At 38.1% G+C, this 23,441-nt stretch overlaps 1 protein-coding gene across 1 annotated transcript; it reads left to right on the top strand.

Moving 5' to 3' along the window:
* Nucleotides 1-1,435: 1,435 nt before the first annotated feature.
* On the top strand, nt 1,436-13,191 carry kctd7 (potassium channel tetramerization domain containing 7). Its single transcript, XM_008301045.1, has 4 exons — nt 1,436-1,786; nt 4,866-5,035; nt 9,234-9,412; nt 10,569-13,191. The coding sequence occupies exons 1-4, from the start codon at nt 1,436-1,438 to the stop codon at nt 10,943-10,945; spliced, it is 1,077 nt and encodes a 358-aa protein (XP_008299267.1). The 3' UTR covers nt 10,946-13,191.
* The last annotated feature ends 10,250 nt before the right edge of the window (nt 13,192-23,441 follow it).

Here is a 23,441-nt window from a genome sequence, read left to right as displayed (position 1 = left end):
AAAGGATTTTCCAGCGTGAAATCAAAATTACGCAACTGGTGGACGACACGGTGTTATTTCTTAAAGGCTGAAGTGCAGAAGGCTCTTCAAATAACCCAAGAATTTTCAGATGCATCTGGGCTTAGACTGAAAATTACAAAGAGCGAGATATTGTGTTTATATGAAACAAATGAAACGGCATATTGCAATGTTCCAATCAAAGAGTGTGTGAGATATCTGGGACTTTATATTACAAAAAATCCTGCTCAAAGGCAGTTGTTAAACCTTTCTCGCAAGATACTATTAACAAAATCCATTCTTAACATGTGGTTGCAGAGAGACCTATCTATATATGGTCGGGTATTATTGATGAAAGCTGAGGGTATTTCAAGATTTGTTTATCCTGCTTTATCATTATGTATTGAAAGGTCAATTTGCAGAGATATTAATAACAAAACAAAAGTCAAAAACGCTCCCCAAATTCAATACATTTTTAATTGAAATAAAATTACATATAGAAACATTAAGGAAAATGGAAAATAAAAAAAGTATTAGGACAGTAAAAATATTATGATGACCTATCCAGTATGGGTCACCAATAGATGTAAAAATGAAAATTCTTTAAAATAAAAGGGACGTAAAACTGAAAGGTAGGTTTGGAGCTTAATAGCGAAGAATAAAAAATAAAAAGAATAAAATACAAAGAGAAACAAGGAATACTAAGAATAATATAGCTATAATCAAATATGTAATAAAATACAATAAAATAGGGTAAATTATATTCATGATGACATAAAGTGTGTGTACAAAAAATAAATAAATAAAAAAAGCTGTAATGCAATATCTATTCCTGTATGTCCATTTGATGATTTTCTTTGTATTTTAATTTGGTGTGTGTGCACTTATTGTTTGATATGTGCTTTTTTTATTGTTGTTTTTGTCTGTAATTTTTGTTAATTTAAGTAAGAATGTTTATTTTGTATATTATGAATTTTTTTAAAAATAAATAAAAAAATAAATAAAAAGAGCAAATAAACAGATAAGAGCAATCACAAAGCTGATTGTTAATAATATTAGAATTATCAGTTTTGCCCATTTCCAATAAACTGTTACTTATTTCTGATTTTAAAAGAAAGTTTTTCGGTCCAGACCTGACGTGATGACGCAACACGCCAGAGCACGTACGTTCCAAACACCTCACGGGCCCAGCTAACATTAGCCGGCTTGCTAACGACCGTTTCAGGTATTAAGCATTTACTCCCTGCCGCGTGTTTACGGTTCCATCACCGGAGGCGGAGCTCCACTGCCTCCGCTGCAGCCGGGTGAGAGGCGGGCTGAGCTCCGGCGGCGGCGGCTCGAGCCACACCCTCCGCCGCTGTTGTTGTCGTTCTCACCGACCGTGTGGCTCGTGCGATCCTCCCCTCGTCTCGTGCGGAGAGCCGGGCCCGCCGCGCGCATGCAGCAGAATGGCTCGAGCGGCTCCAACGGTTCGGACGGTTGCAGCGGCGGCAGCGGTGGCGGTGGCGGCGGTGTCGGCGGCGGCGGCGGCAGGGACCGACAGGCGCTGTCCTTCAGCCCGCTGCCCGCCGCCACGACGCGGGTGAGACGGTTCATTCAGGAGAGACGGACGCTGCCGCTACCCAGAGTGATGGTGGTTTTCTCGGCCGCGGGGGACACCGAGAAACCGGGCGATGCCATGTCCAGCTCGGACTCTGCGGAGGACGAGTTCCGAAAGCCGGCCTCCCCGACACCAAGCCTCGCCCTGAGCAAGCCGCTCCGGCCCCCGTTGAGCGCCCAGGAGCAGGAGGTAGGCCGCTTTTAACACGGGGAAAAAACACGTTTAATCTCTTTTACAAACAACACTGAGATAATATTTAACTCCAAACTGAAATACTGTATGGCTGTTATACTCGTTTGTAGTTAGCTAGTCAGTTAGGCTCAGCTAAAGGCACAGCTGTAGTCATTATCATTAATAACGCTTGTGTTTCCTTCTTACCCACCACAACTTAGATATTTTATTCTGAGTATTATATTGCACTTTCATGTCTCTACTGTGTAATTAAAAGCCCAACTACTGACAAAAGTTAAATAAAAAATAGCAATAGCTATAAACTCTTAATATACTCTGTATTAGAGTTGTGGTACACTGAGCCCTCCCCAGCAAATAAAAATAAAACTCCATTAACCACTTGTAAAGCTAGCAAACAACCTGTGTAATAATATGCTCCAATCAGCAAAACGGTAACACTGTATTACAACATGTCTAAATGTGGACATGTTTGTAGTTAGCAAGTTTGAGTTGCTTAGCTTAACTGTAGTCATGTTTAATAATTGCACCTGTTTTTACCCAACAAAATTAATATATTTATATGTGTTTTATTGCATTTTCATGTCTGCATTGTGTATGTTAAAGCCTGACTACTGACCAGAGTTGAAATTTATCTTCAGCTATAAACTCAAAGTGCTCTGTATTGGGGTTAAGTTGATCTGCACCCTCCCTCCAAACGCAATTAAGCACAATAAACTGCTTTTGCAAGCAAGAAGCAACACATAATAATATTAAGCTCCAAACAGCAAGGTTTTAATTCCCAGCCTCCACATTTAGACTAGATATACAGAAGATAAGTGTAAGCTAAAGACAGATTGAGTCATTTTTAACTAATTGTGCTTGCTCTTTCTTTATAAGTATCACTCTTAATGTATTTTACTAGGAATATTTTATTATACTTGCATGTCTGTGGTGTAATGTGGTTTTTGTGAGAATGAAAGCTGCTTTTTTTAACTGTACTGTCTATGTAAAAGTCCGCCTACTGAATAGAGTTGAAACTTAGCAGTAGCTGTAAACGCTCAGCATGCTAAACATTGGAGTTAAGTTAAACTGCACCCTCCCTCCAGATAGAAACTAAACACGTTAAACCACTTTTACAAGCAAGGAAAAGACGCAGGGATAATGCTGAGCTCCAAACAGAACGTTTTAAAACCCAGTATCCACAGTCATACTTGTTGATCGTTAACGGCACCCTCCATATCAAGTATAAAATCAACTAAAGTAGGGAAACTGCAAGTACACGTAAATAAGTTTGTCTGTTGAAGCTGCCATTGATTGTGACCATAAAACATAATATTACTGCCAAATATTGGCACTGCCTGCTGTGTGGGGGTATTTACACACAGGTCAGAGGTTGGCTGAGCTGCTGAGACCTGATTGGACCGACACACATGTCACATGATGGATTTAAACATGGCTGCAGCAGGGTTATCCTCTTATTTCTGCAGCGTGTCACAGTGAACTGGCAGCTGCCTGAACAGACCAAAGACATATGAAAATATAATTTTTGTTTAAACTGTGCTCTTGTGATATCTAGGTCACTAAACTGCCAAGAGGCCCCAGACCCCCAGAGGCCCCAACAGTCAAGTTCACTCCATATTATTTAGGTCTGTGTCATTGGAGGAATCGCAGATTTGTCTCCAATTGGAACTACAACATCAGCTCTGACGGGTCGCCCATTAGCAGTCTTGCAATGTGACCCTGTGTCAAAGTCTAGGTTGAAGATCTGATTTGTTTTAGTTTGTATTGCGCTCATTTGTTGCAAACATTTTATTCAGTTTTTATCAGGTCATTAAAAAGCATCATACCTTGGACAAGGTAGTGTTATTCCAACAAAGGAGAACTATTAGGCTGCAACCTGCAAATGTCTTTATGATCAGTTGGTTGTTCAGAGTATGCAAGGTTAAAAACAAAGTAAAAGCTGTTTACAAGCAGGAACCAAACAGATACATATATTTCCACAGCTTGTACCTAAAATTCCGTACAAAAAAAAAGTACCAGAATTGGATAGTATCATGGAAAAGGTTACTAATAGTTATGGGTTAAACAAAAACTTAGTGACTGACTGATAATGCCTTCAAACAGCACTGAAAAATCATGCAAATAATTTTCTGTTATCTGATATGGTAGATATTATATATTTCAATTTCTGGTATGAACAGAATATCGGTGTTTCCAGTTACAAATGGGGAAAATAAGAAACATGTATATAGTTTTTAACCACTGCATTTGTCTTTATTTAAAGTCCAGTAAACACAAACCAGTCAACTGTGTATATACACAAGTTAAGTCTTCATATCCTACAGCAAATGGTTGATCAAACAGATAACACACACAGTTTGAATCTGTTTTAAAATGTTTTCAGTACTTGTATTACTTTCTTACAGCACAGAGGATGTTTAGTGGTTCGATAGGCACTTGGACTGAGAGGCTAAGGTATTTATAAATCTGGAAATATTATTTTAAATCTACCTACACTGTGACAGACATATGATTACATTGATATGATATTAGTCAGATAAAACACATCTTCCAGAAGTAGTGCATTTTAAATACACCCCTTTAAAACAATTTAGCTTTCATCAGATTACCAAAATGTTTTTACATCTAAAATTTAGCCCATTAAAATCGATTAGCATCGCTCGACCAAACACCAAACTAAATGTAATAAACAGTTGTTGTACTCTGGTTATGATATCGATCCACCCTGAAGTCACCCACTTGTTTTAAACTGGAGTCCCAGATGAGTTCAAGTCAATCTAAGTATGCATTTGTTGCTCGTTTAGTGTCAAGGCTGAGCAACATTTCCTAAAATCAGTGTCATGATTAGTTGTGCCTTTATCTTTGTTTCTAATTTTTAAACTGTGTGTTATTACAGTGTATACACTTCTTGAGATAGATTTCTCACATCTTGCAACACATTTGTATCTTCAGATTGGTACAGGTTTTGTGAATTATCCAGCAAAGAATAGTTTGGATTGCCATTTTTCCTCCATTCAATACTTGGTTTTTATGGTTTGTCAAAAACATCATAGTCTTCCACTTGTTTTTCTTGAAGTTTCCAGAGGTCATCTCTCTGAATGTCGGGGGAACGTACTTCACCACTCGCCTGTCCACGCTGCGGCGGTACGAGGACACCATGTTGGCTGCCATGTTCAGCGGGCGTCATTACATCCCGCGTGATGCTGAGGGACGCTACTTCATCGATCGGGATGGAGCCTATTTTGGGTGAGTAGCACTGAGCATGAGGCCCTTTTTAAACCGGGGAGCATCCGAAGTCAACAATATATTTGCTCAAAATCAAAAACTGTACCTGATTTAAATTTGGCAGCCCTTCCTGTTGAAGTAGTTCATCTGTACAGTTATACACAGCTCCCAGTGCTCCTGCAACACTTCAACAATCACATAACTTTTCAGTCGGTCCTCGTAATAAATCAGTGAAAATGCAAAAGAATACATCATCATTATCATCGAGATAGCTATTTCAAATATATACAGTAATATCTTCTCATGTGTGTCAGAAACACCTAGAGGAAGGTTGTGTGTGGGAGAAGGAAGTTTGTAAATGGCAGCATAATGTAAGACAAACTTTTAGTTTCTGAAAAGGTTCACGCTCTGCAATCTGAAAGAGGTTTTCAAGCAACTGAAGGCAGCTCATTAAATTCTGACAGGTATCCATGAATTAGATATTCTGTGAAACAAATTGTTCTCTTCTGCCAGCACTCTGAGCTGATTTACATATCTATTTCTGTTCTTCTGCTTCTTCACATTTGCAGCTTATGCTGTGATAGAATTAAGATTTTGAGCTTGTGTCTCAACAATGACACAGTGACCTTTTAGTTATTTACTGTAGTTGTGTCACTCTGCATTATGAAGGACAACAAAGTTATGAACAAAGCCAGAGGAAAGGGACTGAAATGGTGCAACTAATTAAAAGTAAAAAGTTTTGGGTTGTTGTGCAGCCAACTCTGATACCACTGATGTCATCAGAGTTTAACAAACTTTTTGTCAGATCTGTTAACTTTTACCACAGAGATCCAGCAGCATAAAATGCAACAAATCATTTTTAACCCAAGAAGATCTTTTTTTTTTTTTTATTAGAGCAAAACAACCTAGATACTACCTAAATATTGCACAATGGGGATAGCATAAAACTGTACAGTAATACAAAGTCAGTAGAATACGAAATAAAATTAACTTGTAAATCAACTGAAACTGAATGTGAATTACATTTTTTATTTTAAACTACACTTAGAGGAGGCAGGTCAAATTCACAAAGTAACAACACAGGTCTGTCCAATCTGCAAATCGAATCAAGCTCCTACACTTTCCAACATCAGGTGAAGGGCATCTGTGCCGTCTGATATATATATATTTCCATTACCAACAGTCACACTAACTTCATTGGCTTGCTGTGTGGATGTGAGAGGGACACTATTTCTCTTTGTAGCTTTCTGTTTTCATTTACCACTCGACTATTTGTCGCATTTTTGATACATCACTATCAGTGTCTCTGTGAAGAGATTGTCTCAAAATGTGCCTCAGTATCACCACTTCTCAAACAAAGACTTGTCTCCCCCTTCAGCCAGCTTTTCACTCCACACATTTGATTTCTATTGTGGTCTTAAGTATCCTAACCTGGCCCTAAGAGCCTACTTCACTTTGGTTGCCACACAGCCAGCGCCAGTGGATTTGTTCAGAGTATAATATAGGAAAAAATACTCAGTATCCAGTTTCAGCATCAGCAGCACAACATAGAGGCAGACATAATTTATTACACAATAAATAATAATGTCAATATTCATAGACTATGAAGAGCTGACTATATCACATTGCAAAATGCAGGATTAGAAATTAGGCAGCAGAATTGTCAAGAACCTGTAACACCTCCTTGAGTGCAGAGATTGAAACAGACTACGAGTCAGGTATATGTAATACTACCTGTTATGCTGATTATGCATCGCTAGCTGTTCTGTGAGCTTCATGCCATCATGCTTTCTATGACACTGCTGATCGTGTGAGTCTAGTAGATTTAATGTTCACTGCTGTTTGTGTGTTGGCATACTAACACTGAGTGATATATAGCTGAAAAGTTTATCTCAATAAGTGATTTCATTTCAGTTGATATTGATAGTTATTTGTTGTTTTTAATGACTTATTTTTTATGAAACACCAGAAGAAAAAAGATTTTGTTTAAATTTAACCACTTCAGCCTGTATTTATCAGAGTGCACAGGTAGTCAGTGTGTGTGTGTGTGTGTGTGTGTGTGTGTGTGTGTGTGTGTGTGTGTGTGTGTGTGTGTGTGCACATGATGCATTCAAGTAAGGCTATCACATTTTGTCTAACTATTTTCTTATTGCTGTTGATGAAGTGTCTATCAGTGGTACACATTGCTAACATTGCATCGCCTAGGCCTGTGCTATCACGTATCAATAAGCAGTAAACAGAATACAGCTGTGGGTGATGAAGAATCGTTAATTTTACAGTGAAATAGATATAAACCATAGTAATTGACCAGCTAAGTGTCGATCAGATAATGAAGCAAACGTTGAGGGAGTTGCAACAATTTCTCCTGAGGGAAACAAAATTAAATTAATGTCTGAACCAAATTTTAGTTCTTGAGACATAAATATCAAAACCACAAATGTCACCCTCAGTGGTGCTTGATTAAAAATGAAGGGATCACCAAAGTCAGTGGGCTTCTTCCTCTGGGGATCACGAATGCCTGTATGAAAGACATTTCAGTCTGAGGACCAGCAGTATCCCTGGAGCCTAGCTGCTAGCACGGCTAAAAAGGAAAAGCAAATTGCTTTAAATATGGATGTGATAACAAGCAGAGTAGATGTATGACTTATGTAAGAAGTGGGTTGGGCTGAGGTCAATGTGACTCTGTGTGTGGGGGGGTGTAATTAAAGATTTAAAAACAAGGAGCCAGCAGGATGAGATGGAACACATGTAACTGAATAAAATGATTTAAAAAAAAACCTTCAGAGGGTGCCCGCTCACTGCAGGCGTACAGACACTCAAGAGGAGCCTTTTCATTTGGGATGTTTTTAGCCAACGTTGTGTTTTAGGGTCTATTGTCTTGTTGGAAAATAAATCTTCTCCCATGTTGGTGTTGTCTTGTGCAATGCAGCAAATCTTTCTCCAGGAGTTCTCTGTGTTTTTCTGCATTTATTTGATCCACTTATGTTCACAAGCCCTTCGGGTTTTGCTGCAGAGAAACAGAAGTCGAATCAAAATCAACTTTTCTGGCCATGTTTGCCGATATGTACAAGCACTTTGAGTCAGGAGCTCTCAGTAAATTTACAGTCAGTGCTAAGATGTATGAGAAAGTATAGGCACAAAATTAAGGAAAGATGAGCAAATGTAAATATATAGCCAGTGTGTACAGGCAAAAGACAAAAGTGCTATAATAGTTAAATTTCATCATTTTGGTATTATTTTTAACATGATAAAGCTTTTTTTTTGTATCATTATAGCCACAGTATTTATGTCATAACTTCATGCAGCAGCAGCAACATGCCTTATTAGTAGATAAATTAATTATACAATCATATAACAGTTGTCCTCAGCAGTGGACGATTTGTTTGCAAAAGTTTGATAACAATAATCCGCAGCAAAAAAGCTGCTACATCCCACTCGACCACATACTTCATCGTCCACTAAATTGGGCTTGAGGCAAAATTTGTCTGATTTCATTCAGCTGTCTGTGATTGATTGATCAGATGAAATGTTTTTCAGTCGCATCAGGTGGGATTATTGATAGAGTAAGGCTGCATTTTCACTGCAGGAACTTTACCCATCATCTCCTTTGGAGGAAATCAATAGGTGGCTTTCCACTGTAGAGCCAGGGACAGGCGAAGAGGTGCGAACGTGTGTGTGCCAGAACATCGACGAGCCGTAGTTACCAGACGTAACTCTGTCCCTGGAAGACAAGGGAAATAAAACAATGGAGGCTTTGTTACGTTAGCTTACATGGCCTAAACCACAATGAACATCAACACATCTTTAATCTCTTCTGTGCTTACTGTTGTTGCAATGTTAGCCGTCCCTTACTTTATATGGTGCCGTCATTGTTGTATAGTCTTCTGCATCACCACCACCTCCTGGACTGTTGTAGAGCAGTTTGTTTTTCTGCACAAATGACATGTAAAAACAGCCTTTACGGACATGTTTGGTTTTATGGAGTGTCAGCTTATCAGTTTTAATGACCTTCATTGTTCCGGCATAAAAAACAAACATGGAAGAAAATGTGTCATCTGCATCAACAGTTGGCTGCTGTACTTATGAGGGTGCAGGGTTTGTTTCCTAATAATCTTCTGTTGATCTTTGTTTTTAAAAAAAACAACTTCAGATACAACTTGTTTAAAGTGTCATTCATCACATAAAAATCTAATTCTCAGCACTCTGTTCCCATTCAAAGGGACATCCTGAACTTCCTCCGAGAAGGTGAACTTCCTCACAGGGACCGAGTGAGAGCGGTGCACAGGGAGGCTCAGTACTACGCCATTGGCCCGCTGCTGGACAGCCTGGAGGACATTCAGCCGCTCACAGGGGAGAAAGTTCGACAAGCGTTTCTCGATCTGCTGCCCTACTACAAAGGTAACAACCTCCACAATGAAAACCAGCACAGAACAAACAGAAATCATGAGAATACTCACTGCAATGGCACTGCTTTACTGGGAATATTACCCATGACAGTGCTGTGGCATTTAAGTTTTAAGGTGGGATCTAAAAACAGTGCAAAATTATGTGTAGTTGTATCACATTATTTGGTTGAAAAGCCTTCTGAACTAAATAATTAGCTTAATACATACAGTATGGTCCAGTTTTATTTTACATCTTTGCATAGTAGCCTCTCCTGGCAGTTGCTAAACCATGCTGTTCTCATGAACTCACATAGTAAAATGAAAAGACAAGAGCTGGAGGAGCTGCCACTGTCATTTAGATAGAAGTGTGTTGGCGGGTTTTGATAGAATTTTATGAAATCTTAATCAGCTTTTTGTAGCTGAAAGTAAAAATAACTCAAATGTTACATTTAGATAACAATGTAAAGAGAACAAAGGCTTGAGTAGAAACTGCATGATGTGTCCCGTGTTAAGTGTAAAGTTCCATTAATAAAAGAGAATAGTCTCATATAAAGAGAAGGGTTTATACAAATATTATAAACTAAGGCTTGCTTCAGAATACATGCAAAAGATGAAAGTGCAGAGGAGACAGAGTGTTTGCAGGAGAAGAGCTGGTGGGTGACAGCCCGTACAGAACATGGTACAGAGTGTACTTTGTTTTCTTTAAAGATGGAAGACACACAACTAGATCAGACCGTTTGTTCTGATTTCACCATTAATAATTAAGTCCAGATGTGATGCACATACATCAAACACATGCTTTTATGAACAGCTAAGATCAAGTTACTTTGCTTGTGTTTTATTCAAAAAATAAAAATAATGAAAGTGTTAATTAGAGCTCTTTACAGACTTGTGTTATAGGAAGAGCAAAGTCAATGCTGAACAATAGCCAAGAATAATATGAGGAAAACAAACACATGAACTCATGTACAAAATGGTTGTCAAAAAGCAGAAGAAATACAATGACTTTGAAGATTAAATTTGAAAAGACAGAAAGGAAAAGGACGGGAACTTTTTCCTCAGTTTTGGAGCAGCGGTGAAGAATGCTTGATTTTCAGGTGAGTTAAAAACACGAATAAGTGTGTAGATATTTAAAACTACATGAATAAATAGAACTGTTCTCATTGCAGACAATCTGGAGCGCATTGTGGAGATTGCCAAACTGAGGGCGATGCAGAAAAAGGCCCGATTTGCAAAGCTAAAGATCTGCGTCTACAAGGAGGAGATGCCCATCACGCCGTATGAGCGTCCTCTTTTTAACTCTTTGCGCTTCGAGCGCTCGGACAGCGAAGCCAAACTTTTTGAGCATCACTGCGAGGTGGACGTTTCCTTCGGGCCTTGGGAGGCGGTCGCAGATGTTTACGACCTGCTGCACTGCATCGTCAGCGACTTGGCCGAGCGCGGCATCTCTGCCGAGCAGCAGTGCATCGGTGTCTGCGACAAGCACCTCATCAACCATTACTACTGCAAGAGGCCCATCTACGAGTTTAAGATCACATGGTGGTGAAGCTCCAAGGAGGTGGCAGATCGGACCAAAAAGCAAATGGAGGGATGTTTCACTTTTACTATAACTCGGCCAATATTGGTTTTTGTATTGACGTTGCCAATATTTTGTGCTGATGTCTTAAATGTGACCCTTTAAATCATGCTGTAAGTATTTTCTGTTTATCCAAAATATTTTTCTTTTCTTTCCCATTCAAGTGACGTAATTTATGAAGGAAACAATTTAAACACTTTCTAGTGAATCCAGGGTAACAAAGACACTGCTACGACTTTAAAGAGTAGCCGTAAACTCCTGAACGTCCTGTTTTTGCTGACCTCTGCTCGATTAACTCCTCACCTCGATGCAGTGATGTACAGGTGTACTCAGGTACCTCATGGCATCACTGTTAGGTGTAGTTGGAAGTCAACTTACTGCGCCCATTCGTCATGAAGAAGAGGTGAAGCTTCAGCTGGAGAACTCAGTTAGACTCTGCTGTTCAGCCTGCCAGTGAGTTATTTTACATACCCATTGATCCTTAGATGAGGACATTTAAGACTTTATTTAACTGCCTTTGTTTAAGTCCATGCAGCAAACACTTCAGTTGTATTTTTCAGGCTCTACTGTGTCTACACTGAAAGCATTCAGCCACAGTACTGCTTTTAAAAGTAAGCAGAGCCCAATACACATAGTTATGCATGAAAATACTAAAAAAAAAAAAAAAAAAGAAAGAAATGCACCAAGTTTCAGCTTACCACATAAAGCACAAGTGAAAGGCAGCTTCTGTGGCTGGTTTGATTAAAACTGAGGCATATCTGTTCTGTCAGAGGCACATGAAACTTACAATTTAAAAATCTGACTGAAGGTCAGTGGTGGAGGAGATGGCCTGTTGGGTATCTGACCAATTTCACTTTTAATCAGTACAGCCGACTGAAATGGCTGCTTAAAAAGAGACTGTTTAACTTTTACACAACAGCAGCTACTGTGGCCAAAAATAGCAAGTAAATAGCTGTAAAAATTGACTCTTACATGTCAGTTACAGTTGTGTATCTTTGTTATTGAGGAAACATCAGCTGCTAAAGCTGCCGAACTGTTTTACTTAAGCACGTATTTTTCATTTAGAAGAGACAAACTGTATTTTCTCCAGCTTCATGAGTTACATAGTCCAGTTTTAAGGCTATAACCTCAAACCAAAGTGTGTTTTTAGGCTTGAAATCCATTTTGTTTCAGCTTTGGCATGTAACTATGGTCATTTTGTGTCTGATCTCCAAACAGTACTGTGGCTGAATGCAATGATGAGGGACTGAAGCTGCAACTGACGATGTTAGATTATACATATGAATGTAAAAATTGTGCAAAAAATCTGAAATCAGAAGTGGGTGACATGACTATACAGCCAATTTAAAAGCCATTCACAGCCCATATTCCTTTAGATCGTAAATATATTATTATTTATTACCTTCATTCATTTCTGATTTATGAGTGTAGCTGTAGCTTTGCCCTTTGGGTTCATGTTTCACCACATTTCCAGAACTTCATTTGAAGAAATGACCTTGTAGTAAATATTGAATATTGTATAAGTAAGTAAACTGAAGTAAAATCTGTATATTTTAGGACTAAGTTTTGTTTCAGAAGTAACTGTGAGAGTATATTTTCATTATGCAGCCTCATAAAGAGCGTGTTTTTAAAGATTAAAGGAGAGCGAAGAGAGAGTACCTCCAGGTAGCTCAGCTGTGGGGGATTGAAGGAAGCTAGGTTTGTTGCACACTAATGAATATTTGCAGTTGTCTTTACTGTTGTCTGATGAAAACATGACATTTTTTATCGTCATTTTCAGAGATCTTAAATCTAAAGTCATTATTTTTCCACCTCTTTCAACATTACTACTCCTACTGTACTTGATAAAGTCTGAGCACCTTGTGATTGCAGCAAAGATATTTTATTTGTCTCCAGTGATCGTATCAGGTGTGCACCTCAGTGGTTATCGACTTAAGAATCACTTCGTTTATCTTCACTAAGAAAGCCATCATGCTTATTTTGTTGATGTTCTTTTACCAGATGATGCAAAAGGGATGCTGCCGTCTTCCTCCGGCGCACTCTTGATTATTTACAATGTTATGTTTGCGTTGTTTATAAAGTTTTTATATCGTTATTTATCTGTTTGTGTTAGCTTCTAGGAAGCTCTAGTTCTATAGTCATCTTTAGTTTGTTTGTAGTGACAAAGCAATGTGTCATTTTTATTATTTATGGTAAAATTAAAGCTGTTGAAAGCACCCACAGTGTTGATCTTTTATTTATGAATTGAATATTCATATTGTATTGATAAGAGCCATAACTGTAGCGATTCTTAAAAAGGAGTTCTAACAAATTTACACAGCCAGTAGGGCTGATTGTCTATGTAACTGATTTTCTAACAGCTATTGCGGTATAATTTTTTTTTTTTTAAAGCTTCAGTTTAATATTTATTGTGCGGTGGATTTAAAATGTGATGGAGCCTTAACACAAAACACCATCAAAATATTACCTGCTCTATATCCTAATAAAAGGTTGAAAACCTAAAGCTATGAACTGCTTCAAATGTGTATTAATGACATTTTTTAAATGTCAGAGAAGATAGAAAAATGATCACAAAAGCTGTGACTGTGTTAAAGAAAAATAATTCCAATAAGAAAATAATTGAACTTTTCTCTAAACAATCTCTGATATTGAAAAAAGTCATTCATAGCTCAGAAGCAGCATCTAAGTCATACATATTCTGCAGTCAAGTTAAATAAAATCATTATTTAAAAAAATAAACCTGCAAATCCTACATTGCAGTCTTTGCTGTTTGCTAATTGCTGTGTTTCAAATTGATCCAAATGGATTATTTGTCAGCTCTAGTCTGCAGCATGTGTGGTTGTTCTATAAAGTCTGAAACATGGCTTTATCTGAAGACTGCAAGTTTGAAATGTGCAAAATCTGAAGGTGTGGAGTTAAAAGAAATGAGTTTCTCTCCAGTTCTTTATCTGTGCTTCAGGTTATCAACCTGCAGCAGGCAAAGTGCACGATCCGCACTTATAGAGTGACTTTTAACCTCAGTTAAGTTCTGTAGGAACGTGGATGATTTGTGTGAGACATCCGGGTCGGCGTGGTTCATGTTTACTTAAACTTCAGAAGGAGACTGACTGTCCTGGTTTTTCAACACTTTCCTCATTTCTCTTCTTCTAAGTGTCTTAGAAACTAGAAATATGTGTTGAATTGAATGGTATTTTAATGTTAATGTGATGGAATGATAAAAAAAAAAAAAAAAAGCCTAAATGCCTTCAGGTGACCACTGATACAGATATTAAAGGAGAAATACAACAGTTTGACTGGAGGACGTAACCCTCAGTTGGTGGTGCTAGAACCCTGGAGTGAAAGATATTTAGTCTCACATAGTAAAATGTTGTTGAAAACAAGTTGGTTTTGAGGATCTACTCCTCTTGTTACTGCCAAAACCCCAAAGAATATCATCAAACTGCTTCGTCCCCATCATTCACTGTCACATAATGTAATTAGTGAAGGATTTACAATATGTATTTCATTCATCCATTGGCACAGCCATGGTTGCAGAGCTGCTAATTGGCTAAGACTTGGAGTTCAATGCTTCATCAAAGGGTACATGGAGGTGTCTGGGATCAAACAGCCAACCTTGCAATTAGTGGACAACTTGTTCTACCGCATTGATTTTTTCATACTCAATAAGCCTTTATTATTGTAATTATTATATAGTTATTATTTCAGTTTGGTTTCTAAAAAAAAAATCACTTGTGTCAAACTAAAATAAACTTTTAACATTCAAAAATATGTTACATTGAGAAAAATCTCTTTGAACAATGCATTAACTATGTTTTAAGCATAGCTATGACTATTGTGTTGTTGTTAACACTTTGCAGTTCTTTTTCTAACCTCATGCCACCAGACAAACTCATCAAAGTATCCACACACACACACACATCCTCTGTCTTCGGCTTGCAATATTTAACTCCAGCAGGAAACAATAAAAACCCTACACACAAGACTTCTTCAAGTGGATTGTTGCTGGTTGGGTGTATTTGCATCTCAGATCGATTTAATGGTTTCAATGTGGGAAATGTAGGCGCCCTAAACCACTGGATGCCACTTGAGTCATACCAGACTCACCAATGTGAGTTACATGAAGAGGTCAGAGGTCACCACTGACGCATCGCTGAGCAGGAAACCAGTCAGATGCTGCCAGCAAGCAGCACTACAATGTCTTACACCAAGATTAGAGATGTCTGGAGCTTCCCACTAATGTGGAGAGGATGAGAGTGTGCAGGTTCAGCACCACGGACAGCTCCGAGGCTGAATATGGAAATAACCAGCGATCGGAAACACTGTGATTGAATACAGCAGAGGACGAGCCAGACAGTTTATTCATGTTCAATCTCTCAGTCATCATATTTAAATTAGTCAGGTATTTTTGTATTATATTCATATATTTGTATTAAGATTATTTTGCATAATTATATTGCATGGTCTTAATGTTTTAATTTTAGAACAAATAACATTGTAGGGTCATAACTGTAATATTTAAACCACTCAGGCAAACTTACATAAAACACAATGTTGTAGGGTCTTAACACTGATATTCAAATAGGTTTGGTGAATGAGTTTGATAGACTTGACTAATGTTTATTGTGACACATAATAGATATATATGTGTGTGTTTACATGTATATGTTTGTTGTATTTAGCTCACTTTCTCCACTCTGTCTCCCCTATGTCTCTCTCTCTCTCTCTCTCTCTCTCTCCTTTATCTCGCTCTCTCTCTCCTTTATCTCGCTCTCTCCTCTCTCTCTCTCTCTCCCTCTCTCTCCCCATCTCTCTCTCTCTCCTCCATGTCTCTCTCTCCCTCTCTCTCGCTCGCTCTCTCTCTCTCTCTCTCTCTCTCTCTCTCTCTCTCTCTCTCTCTCTCTCTCTCTCTCTCCTCCTCCATGTCTCTCTCCCAGCTGAGGGGTGGAGGCTGACGGCCGCTGCCTGCTCTGAGGATGGAGGAAAGGGGGAATTAGTGGCTCTCCTTCACTCAGTCCTCGCAGAAGCGTCTTGATAATCACAGACTACAGCCTCAGCGGAGATTTCTTTTTTTTCATGGCAACGAAACGGCTTAAAATGTCCCGGGAGGCGCTCACCGATCTGCTGCACCAGGTGAGCTCCGTCCGTCTTTCTCTTCCTTTTAGCGCTGCGCCTTGTTGCGATCCTGCTGACGGCTTGTTAAATGCAATCATCTGTTATACGGGGGACGGTGGGGGTGGATAGTTACATAACAGAGAGCAAGACGAACCACACATTAATTAAGACAATAATTTAGCATGATTAGGGGAGGAAAAAAAGAAAATAAGGCGCATGTGGACGTGAATGTGCGCTTTGACGCTGGAAGATCCCGCTTCTGTCCAACTGACATGATGCAGGAAAAAGCTGCCGGTTAGATGGAAGAAACTGGAAGGTGTTGAAGAAAATGTTCCAGGCTGTGAGAGCCTGCAGGCCCGGCGGCCTCACAGCACCACGGGACACAGAGGAGGCTAATAAACGAGCCGCACTGCTGCATATAAACGCAGAAAATGAAGCGACATTAAGAGGCTATTATTATTATCTGGATCACCCCCATCGCCATGACAACGGGAAATCTCCAGCTTGGTAGTTTGCCCTCTCCTCCTGCAGATGCACCTGATCCTGACGAAATCATTTAGCCTAGCCTACTCCATAATAAAAACCCTGCCATTGTGCCCGAGGAGACTTTTGTTTAACCTGTATTACAGGTAAATCTGAGCACAGCAACCGCACCGTGGAGCTGCGTATCCTCCAGCCAGCTCATCCCCGGTTATCCCCCAAGAAAAGTAGCTTTCAAATAAACATACAAGCTGTATTTGTCTGAATTCTGCTCGCATATAAACTAAAATGGCTCCATAGATGGAAAATGACCACAGATCGTGACATAAATCCTCTCAATCAATTAATTAAACTTCATATCACGAGGCAGTCTCACTCAGATGTGGGTTCTTTGTCTTGTCCTGTGTTTGTTTTTGTGTTATAATCACAGCTTATCACACCTGGGTGAACACAGGTCGTGACACACAGCTAGTTAAATCCTTAATTAAATTTCGTTTCATGAGGCAGTCTCATTTAGATTGAGATCTTTGTCAAGAAATATTCATAATTCTGCACAAACAGCACACAGATCTACAGCCTGACAACCACAGTCGACAAAGAATTGATTTATAAGGACAATTGCAAAAGTCAAATGTATTTTAGTGCTTTTCTAATCTTATGTACACTCAGTATTTCTAGAAGCATTGTCACTGGTAACCCCTCCCAAACTGGGCTTGAGACATGTGATGAATCTGACACACTGTGGATTTGATTAATAATAGTAAGAGTTACATCATTAATGTGTTTAAAGAAATGCAAACGTGCAAACATAGCAAAAAATGCTGTTCGGGTTTCCAGCTCTTAAGTACAATTATATTCACATATAAAACTGAAATGACCTTAAAGATGGAAAATGAACACAGGTCGTGACATAAAGCTGCTTTAATAATTAATTAAACTTAATTTCATGAGGCAGTCTCACTCCGATTGGGATCTTTGTCAAGAAAAAAATCATAATTCTACACAAGCAACACACAAATATACAGCCAGCAACTACAATCAACAGTGAGTTGATTAAAACAGCCGCAAAAGTCAAATATACTTTTACTTTCTTCTAACTAATGTGTAAATTTAGAGAAGAATTGTGAGTGGTAGCACCTCACAAACTGGGCTTGGCATGTACGATCAAGGCGACAAAATGTGGAAATGATTATTGGTAATAAGAGTTGTGTCATTCAAACTCAGCTTATAATACCAGGGTGACCGCAGTACGTGACATAAAGCCTGTTAATTATTTGATAAAACTTCCTTTCATGAGGCAGTCTCGCTCAGACTGTGATTGATTTTGCCAAGAAACATTCATAATTCTGCACAAACAGCACTCAGATGTACAGCCAGACAACCAGAATTGACAAATAAGTGATAAAAACCAATGCCAAAGTCAAATGTATTTTTTGTTTTTTTTCCAGTCTTATGTGGTCCAACATTTCGAGAGGCACTGTTACTGGTAACACCTCGCAAACTGGGCTAGGGACAAAGGCGACAAAATATGGAATTGATAATTAGAAGTAAGAGTTATGTCTTAGTATTTTTGTAAATCAAATAAAATTGTAAAAAGGTGAAACCATAGTGTAAAATACTGCTCCACCATTACAGGATGTTTATGTTCACATATAAAACTGAAAGCAAACTCCTTCAGTTAACTATTTCAGCTTAAGAAATATTCAGAATTATGCAAAACCAGCATCCAGAAAACCACAGTTGACCATGCATTGATAAAAAAAAACAAAAACAAACAATGACAAATGTCAAGTCTGTTTTTAGTTTCATCTAATCTTATGTATTTCCAATATTTAGAGAACTATTAAAAGTGGTAACGTCTTGCAAACTGGGCTTGGGATGTGTAATCACAGCGAAAAAATCAGGAAGTTATTATTGTTAAAGAAAAGTGCAAACGTAGTGACAAACAGGAATACACAGATTAATCAATTAGTTGTCAACTGATAATCTAATTGCCAGCTGTTCTAATGATCTATTAATCAGTTTGAATAATGTTTAGATAATAAAAAAGTATACATTCTCTGATTCCAGCTTCTTAAAAGTAAATATTTTCTTGTTTTTCCAATCATGGGCTTTGGGATACACTGACTATTTTCTGGCATTTTATAGACAACACAGCTTATCAATTCATTAAGAAAACAAAGGACAGATTAATTAACAATGAGGAAAAAACATCAGTTGCAGCCCAAGTAAAAAAAAACCCAAAGAAACACACAGTTGTTTTATTCACCACTTCAGCACAATAATGTTCACCCATAAAACCGAAATGGATTGCTTCAATTAATTATTTAAGCCTCATTTAATCAGGTAACATTGAGAATCCGGCACAACTGGCATCCAGACAACCGCAAATGACAAAGAATTGATAAAACCAATTACAAAACATCAGATAATAAGGCTTTTGAACGAGGCTGACTTGGGGGCAGATTGCAGTTAATGCTATTTAAAAAGGTGCTCATTACCTGAAACTGGCACATATGAGATGTCAGAGGATAAATGGTTATTGGATTTTTACTGTATGAAAGTGTAAATGAGAGAAGAGATGTTTGGAGGCTTTATCTGTACAGCTCATAATAACTAACAGCTTGTGTCTGTCTTGTGAAATACCTGATTATTAGTGTGGAAAGGATGTGTTCCTTTAGGATTAGAGATTGTTTATTTAGTAAGATTAGTCGATGTGGGCTGTAATCTCATGTAAATACAGATAATCTCCAATGAAACCAGTAATTCTAATCAAATGAGTCATTTTATCTTAAACCAGATGTAATTTAACTATATATCTGGTAATAAAAGCAGGTTCTCTCCAATAAAACCTGTTACGGTGCAATAAAGGATAACCAGCTTGTCCTACTTCAGTTGTTCTTTAACAAAGCAGTTGTTGGATTTTTGTGTTGTCCAAACAAACTGACCTGTTTTGTCGCTTTGTACCTGAAGCTGTTCAGTCCTTGCGCTGTCTTTCTGTGAAGGTTGAATCCTATAAATTACACATTTCAGCAGGAGTCTGCCTGAGTTTGATTGTGTTTCTCCAAATCGCGAACTAATTGCAGCTGTTTTAAGGTTAACTGAAGCCTTGTAAATAACGACAGAGTGCATTTGTTTGGAGAAAATTCAGTTTGATGGCTGCAGCGGTGCCATTTCCACTGGGGATGGAGGAACATAACCCCCCTCCTCTCTTTCAAAGTCCTATTTTGGTCCCACCACTCTCACAGTTCCAGGCTAATTGTAGGCCACTACAGTCCCAGTTAGGGATGTCCAGATACCAGAAATACCAATACGAATTTTGGCAGGCATCGACTTTGTGCAGACGCATGGCTGCTCATGGCTTTCCTAGTCCCCCTCAGCTGTCTGAGAGTTCAAACTTAGACCGATTAGAAACGAAATGGCGATTTATACATCTTTAAATTAGAATGGGTCCCACCAGTAGAACTATTTACTTCATGGAGATCACAAGGTTGGTCCTAAAGTCCTTTCTAAGTAAAGACTATATCTAGTTTCACACAGGCATTACTTCCAATAATTACAGTTTTCGAGGCAAAAAGTTGTACATTTTGTAAATGTAGATATAACTTTAAGTAATTTAAGCCTGTAAACATTGAGAAATGTGTTTCAGAGCAAGCAGTATTCAGACAGATAATGGGACGTAAATATCTAATAACTGATGCTATTTAGTCAAATGTTATGCCAGTAACGTCGGTAGTTTCAGGTAAGTTCTGTTATTTTTTGGAAATTTCACTTAAAATTTTCAGGATATTTTATTATTAAACAGCTTTTATCAAATTTTCGGTCATATTCCTCATTAGCATTTTAGCTCTTTAGCAAGCTAACGTTGGCTTTGTCAGATGGTTCAGTTCGTTGGTTACACAACAGTTTCTGGGTGTAACTGTTTAGAATCTCTATGTAGAACTTGTTTGTATAGTTTTACCTCCACATAGTCAATAAAACTACAAACAACTGATAGAAATACTGAATTAACATTAAATTCATCTGTTTGCCGTAATTATTTCTGGGTACCTTAATAGCAGCATCCAGTGCTCTTATTTTTTGCCTCTCTGTTAATATATTTTCTAATTTTTTTCCCCTTCAATTCCAGGGTACCCTACAATACCTTACTGTTAAATGTTGTGTCGTATCCCCAGGAAAAGTACAGGATCATGCAGTGATTTTGCCATGTTGGCCAAACTTCATTCCCACAACTTCCATGTTCATCACGTGACGCACAATGGTCCAAAAATTCCGAAAAAAATCCAGACACCTTAACAACCTCTCTCGCCGTACTTTGTGACATAACTACAGATACCGGAAACATAATTTTGCTTCGTCAAAATTCAAATTCAAGATATTTATAAGTACATTTCAACTAGACAGAATACTAGTTTGAGATACTTACCATCTAATTCTGACTTATTCAAGCTTAATTTAAGATATCTAAAAAAAAAAAAGGACATCACAGGTAAAGATCTAGAATTATGAGTGAAATATAAATTAGAATTATGAGCAGTCAGAATTAAACTGTAGATATCTGACACTGACATTACAACTAGTTATAATTCAGTTGTGTTTATTGTCGATATCTGTAATGAGAAATCCAGTAAACATGAACAGTCAAAGCGATGTCATTTGCCGGAGGAAAAATGTTCTTTTTAACTAGGAAAAGCGAATTATGGATATCTGTTATACATATCCAGTCAGCCATATCCAAATTCATAGACTAAATGTTATGTAGGATTAGTGCAATACTTGAACCAAGACATTTATCATGAATTTTGATGTTGTAGTTTATTACTTGCCTTGTTTAAAGTGAGTGAACAGTAAAAGCTTTATGGATTAGCCAACCCATTTATAATGAGACTGTAAACTCCATTTTGATGGCGATTACACACCATGTAGTTCTTTAAATCGTTGTGGAGACCCTCGGTTCAACACTCAAATGTCCTCTCAAAACTCAATTAATCAATAATAAATAAAGCCATTAGCCTTTACTAATGAGTTTCTAACGATCACTGAAGACTTGATGAATTACTTTGGGGTGATAAATCTGATCCCTTTTATTGACAATTTACTAACCAGGCCTGTCTTTCCCCTTGGCTCACCCAAAACACATGATGCTATTTCCTGAGAAAAACTGTGAAAAGATGTGAAAATTAATTTGAATGTGGCATCTTTAGTGCCAGTGCTCAGCTGTTTGGATGCCTAAAAATAGCTTGCGTCCCCATGCGGCCTCGGTTTGACTTTGGGCACATCTGGATCCAGCTACCTGGTCAACAACACATCAGAGAAAGTAAAAAAGATCTAAAAACTGGATCCCGAACAGAATTCTTGTCTGCTGATGTGTTCACACGTGTCGTCAGACTTTAGCCTTCAAGCTGACGTTCATCCTACGCAATACGTCTTCCTGCACCACATCCTGCTGCAGGCCAGATCTGCTTTTCAGCGCTTGTGTAACCATCAGTGAAACGGACCATCTTGTATGCAGTAACCTCCGGTGATTCTGATAGTAAATTTATGAGGGGAGCTGTTTTCCGCTTTTGGAAATATAAGTCCCATTCATTTACGTATACACAGTGTTGCATGACCAACTATTGGAACATTTGTGTGGCTTGGACTGACAAAAGTAAAATTAAGAACTGTGTTGAAAATATCTGCTTCTTCAGTAAAAAGTCTCAGGTAGAAGCCTGTGTCGACATTTGGCTTGAAATTCTGTTGCGGCGAGAGAAAGGGATGTTGAGAACACAATCTGCAGATCGCATCAATTCATTTTTAATTTCTGGGTCAGCTGTGAGTGAATTAAGCAAATACAACGATGAAGCATTTTGAATTTGCAGTCGCTCTGATCCTTGCTTTAGACTGACCTCTTTTTCATGGCAGCAGCACCTGAGGCTCATGTTTAATGTAGTGTCTAGACTCGTCCTCATGCCAGAATTGCGGATAAAACATGATTTCTCATATTTCAGCAGCTATGGCGCCGCAACTGAATAAAAACAAAGGAATTACCCAAAACCAAAAATGGGCCGAGTTTGATTAGTTTTTTATTGCTTGACTCTGACACCCAAAATATTTTTTGTCTCTTCTTTGTGTTTTTGAAACAAAGAATAGAAATCATTTTCTGTGTTTTCTAGCATTTAGGGTATTAAAGAAAAACTGAACTGTTTTTATTTTTTCTCCTTTTCGAAAATATCAAAAACACATAAGCAAAATTGTAAGGAAAGCATTTCAATTAAGTTTGTCTGCTTCAATGTTAGCTGCTAATGCTAGCATGTTAGCGAGCTTACGACTACTAGTTTTAGAATTTCTTCCATAGCTAAAAGTAAACATATCATTAGATAACTATATTTCTTTGTAGTTTTACAGTATATTGGCAAAAAACAGAGTCCTTTTGCGCTGTTATGTTGTTTGTGTGAAAGCCAAGTGTAGCTGTTAATGTAACAGAGTTTAGGCTAACGTTAGCAGCTATGTCTTGCTGTTTTTGTTAGTTTTGAACAAGCTTGCACTCCTATTTTTGTAAAAGAGATGTATACTGAGGAAACAAACAATAAATTTAAAATCTGCAGGGCTTGCTTGAGGTCCATTTTTATTTATAATGTTATACCATGATATTAGTACTAAGGAAATGCTGTTTTATTAACACGTCCTCTCTGTGGATCATCGACTGCTAGTGATGCTAGCATTACACTGGGGATGTCTAACTTTAAGCTCAGTCTTTTACCACAATTTTACATAATGTTTAGCCCGTTAAATGCATTTCTTTGGACCTTTTTTTAATTTTCTTGTTTAAAACAAGTCAACTGTTGGCAGAGTTTGTAACACAAGTCAATATTAGTATTAGTATTGTAATAGC

This window comes from Stegastes partitus, unplaced genomic scaffold (genome assembly GCF_000690725.1).
Source record: "Stegastes partitus isolate 25-593 unplaced genomic scaffold, Stegastes_partitus-1.0.2 Scaffold1624, whole genome shotgun sequence".
In the NCBI taxonomy this organism is placed as follows: Eukaryota; Metazoa; Chordata; class Actinopteri; family Pomacentridae; genus Stegastes; species Stegastes partitus.
Note: the sequence above shows the minus strand (reverse complement) of the source record. Positions and strands in the feature narration are given on the sequence as shown.

Excerpts from the sequence above, each read along its gene's own strand:
- kctd7 (XM_008301045.1), top strand. The coding sequence starts at position 1,436 with ATGCAGCAGAATGGCTCGAGCGGCTCCAACGGTTCGGACGGTTGCAGC. Across the intron at positions 5,036-9,233 it reads CGGGATGGAGCCTATTTTGG|GGACATCCTGAACTTCCTCC; the intron begins GTGAGTAGCACT and ends TCCCATTCAAAG. Across the intron at positions 9,413-10,568 it reads TCTGCTGCCCTACTACAAAG|ACAATCTGGAGCGCATTGTG; the intron begins GTAACAACCTCC and ends TTCTCATTGCAG.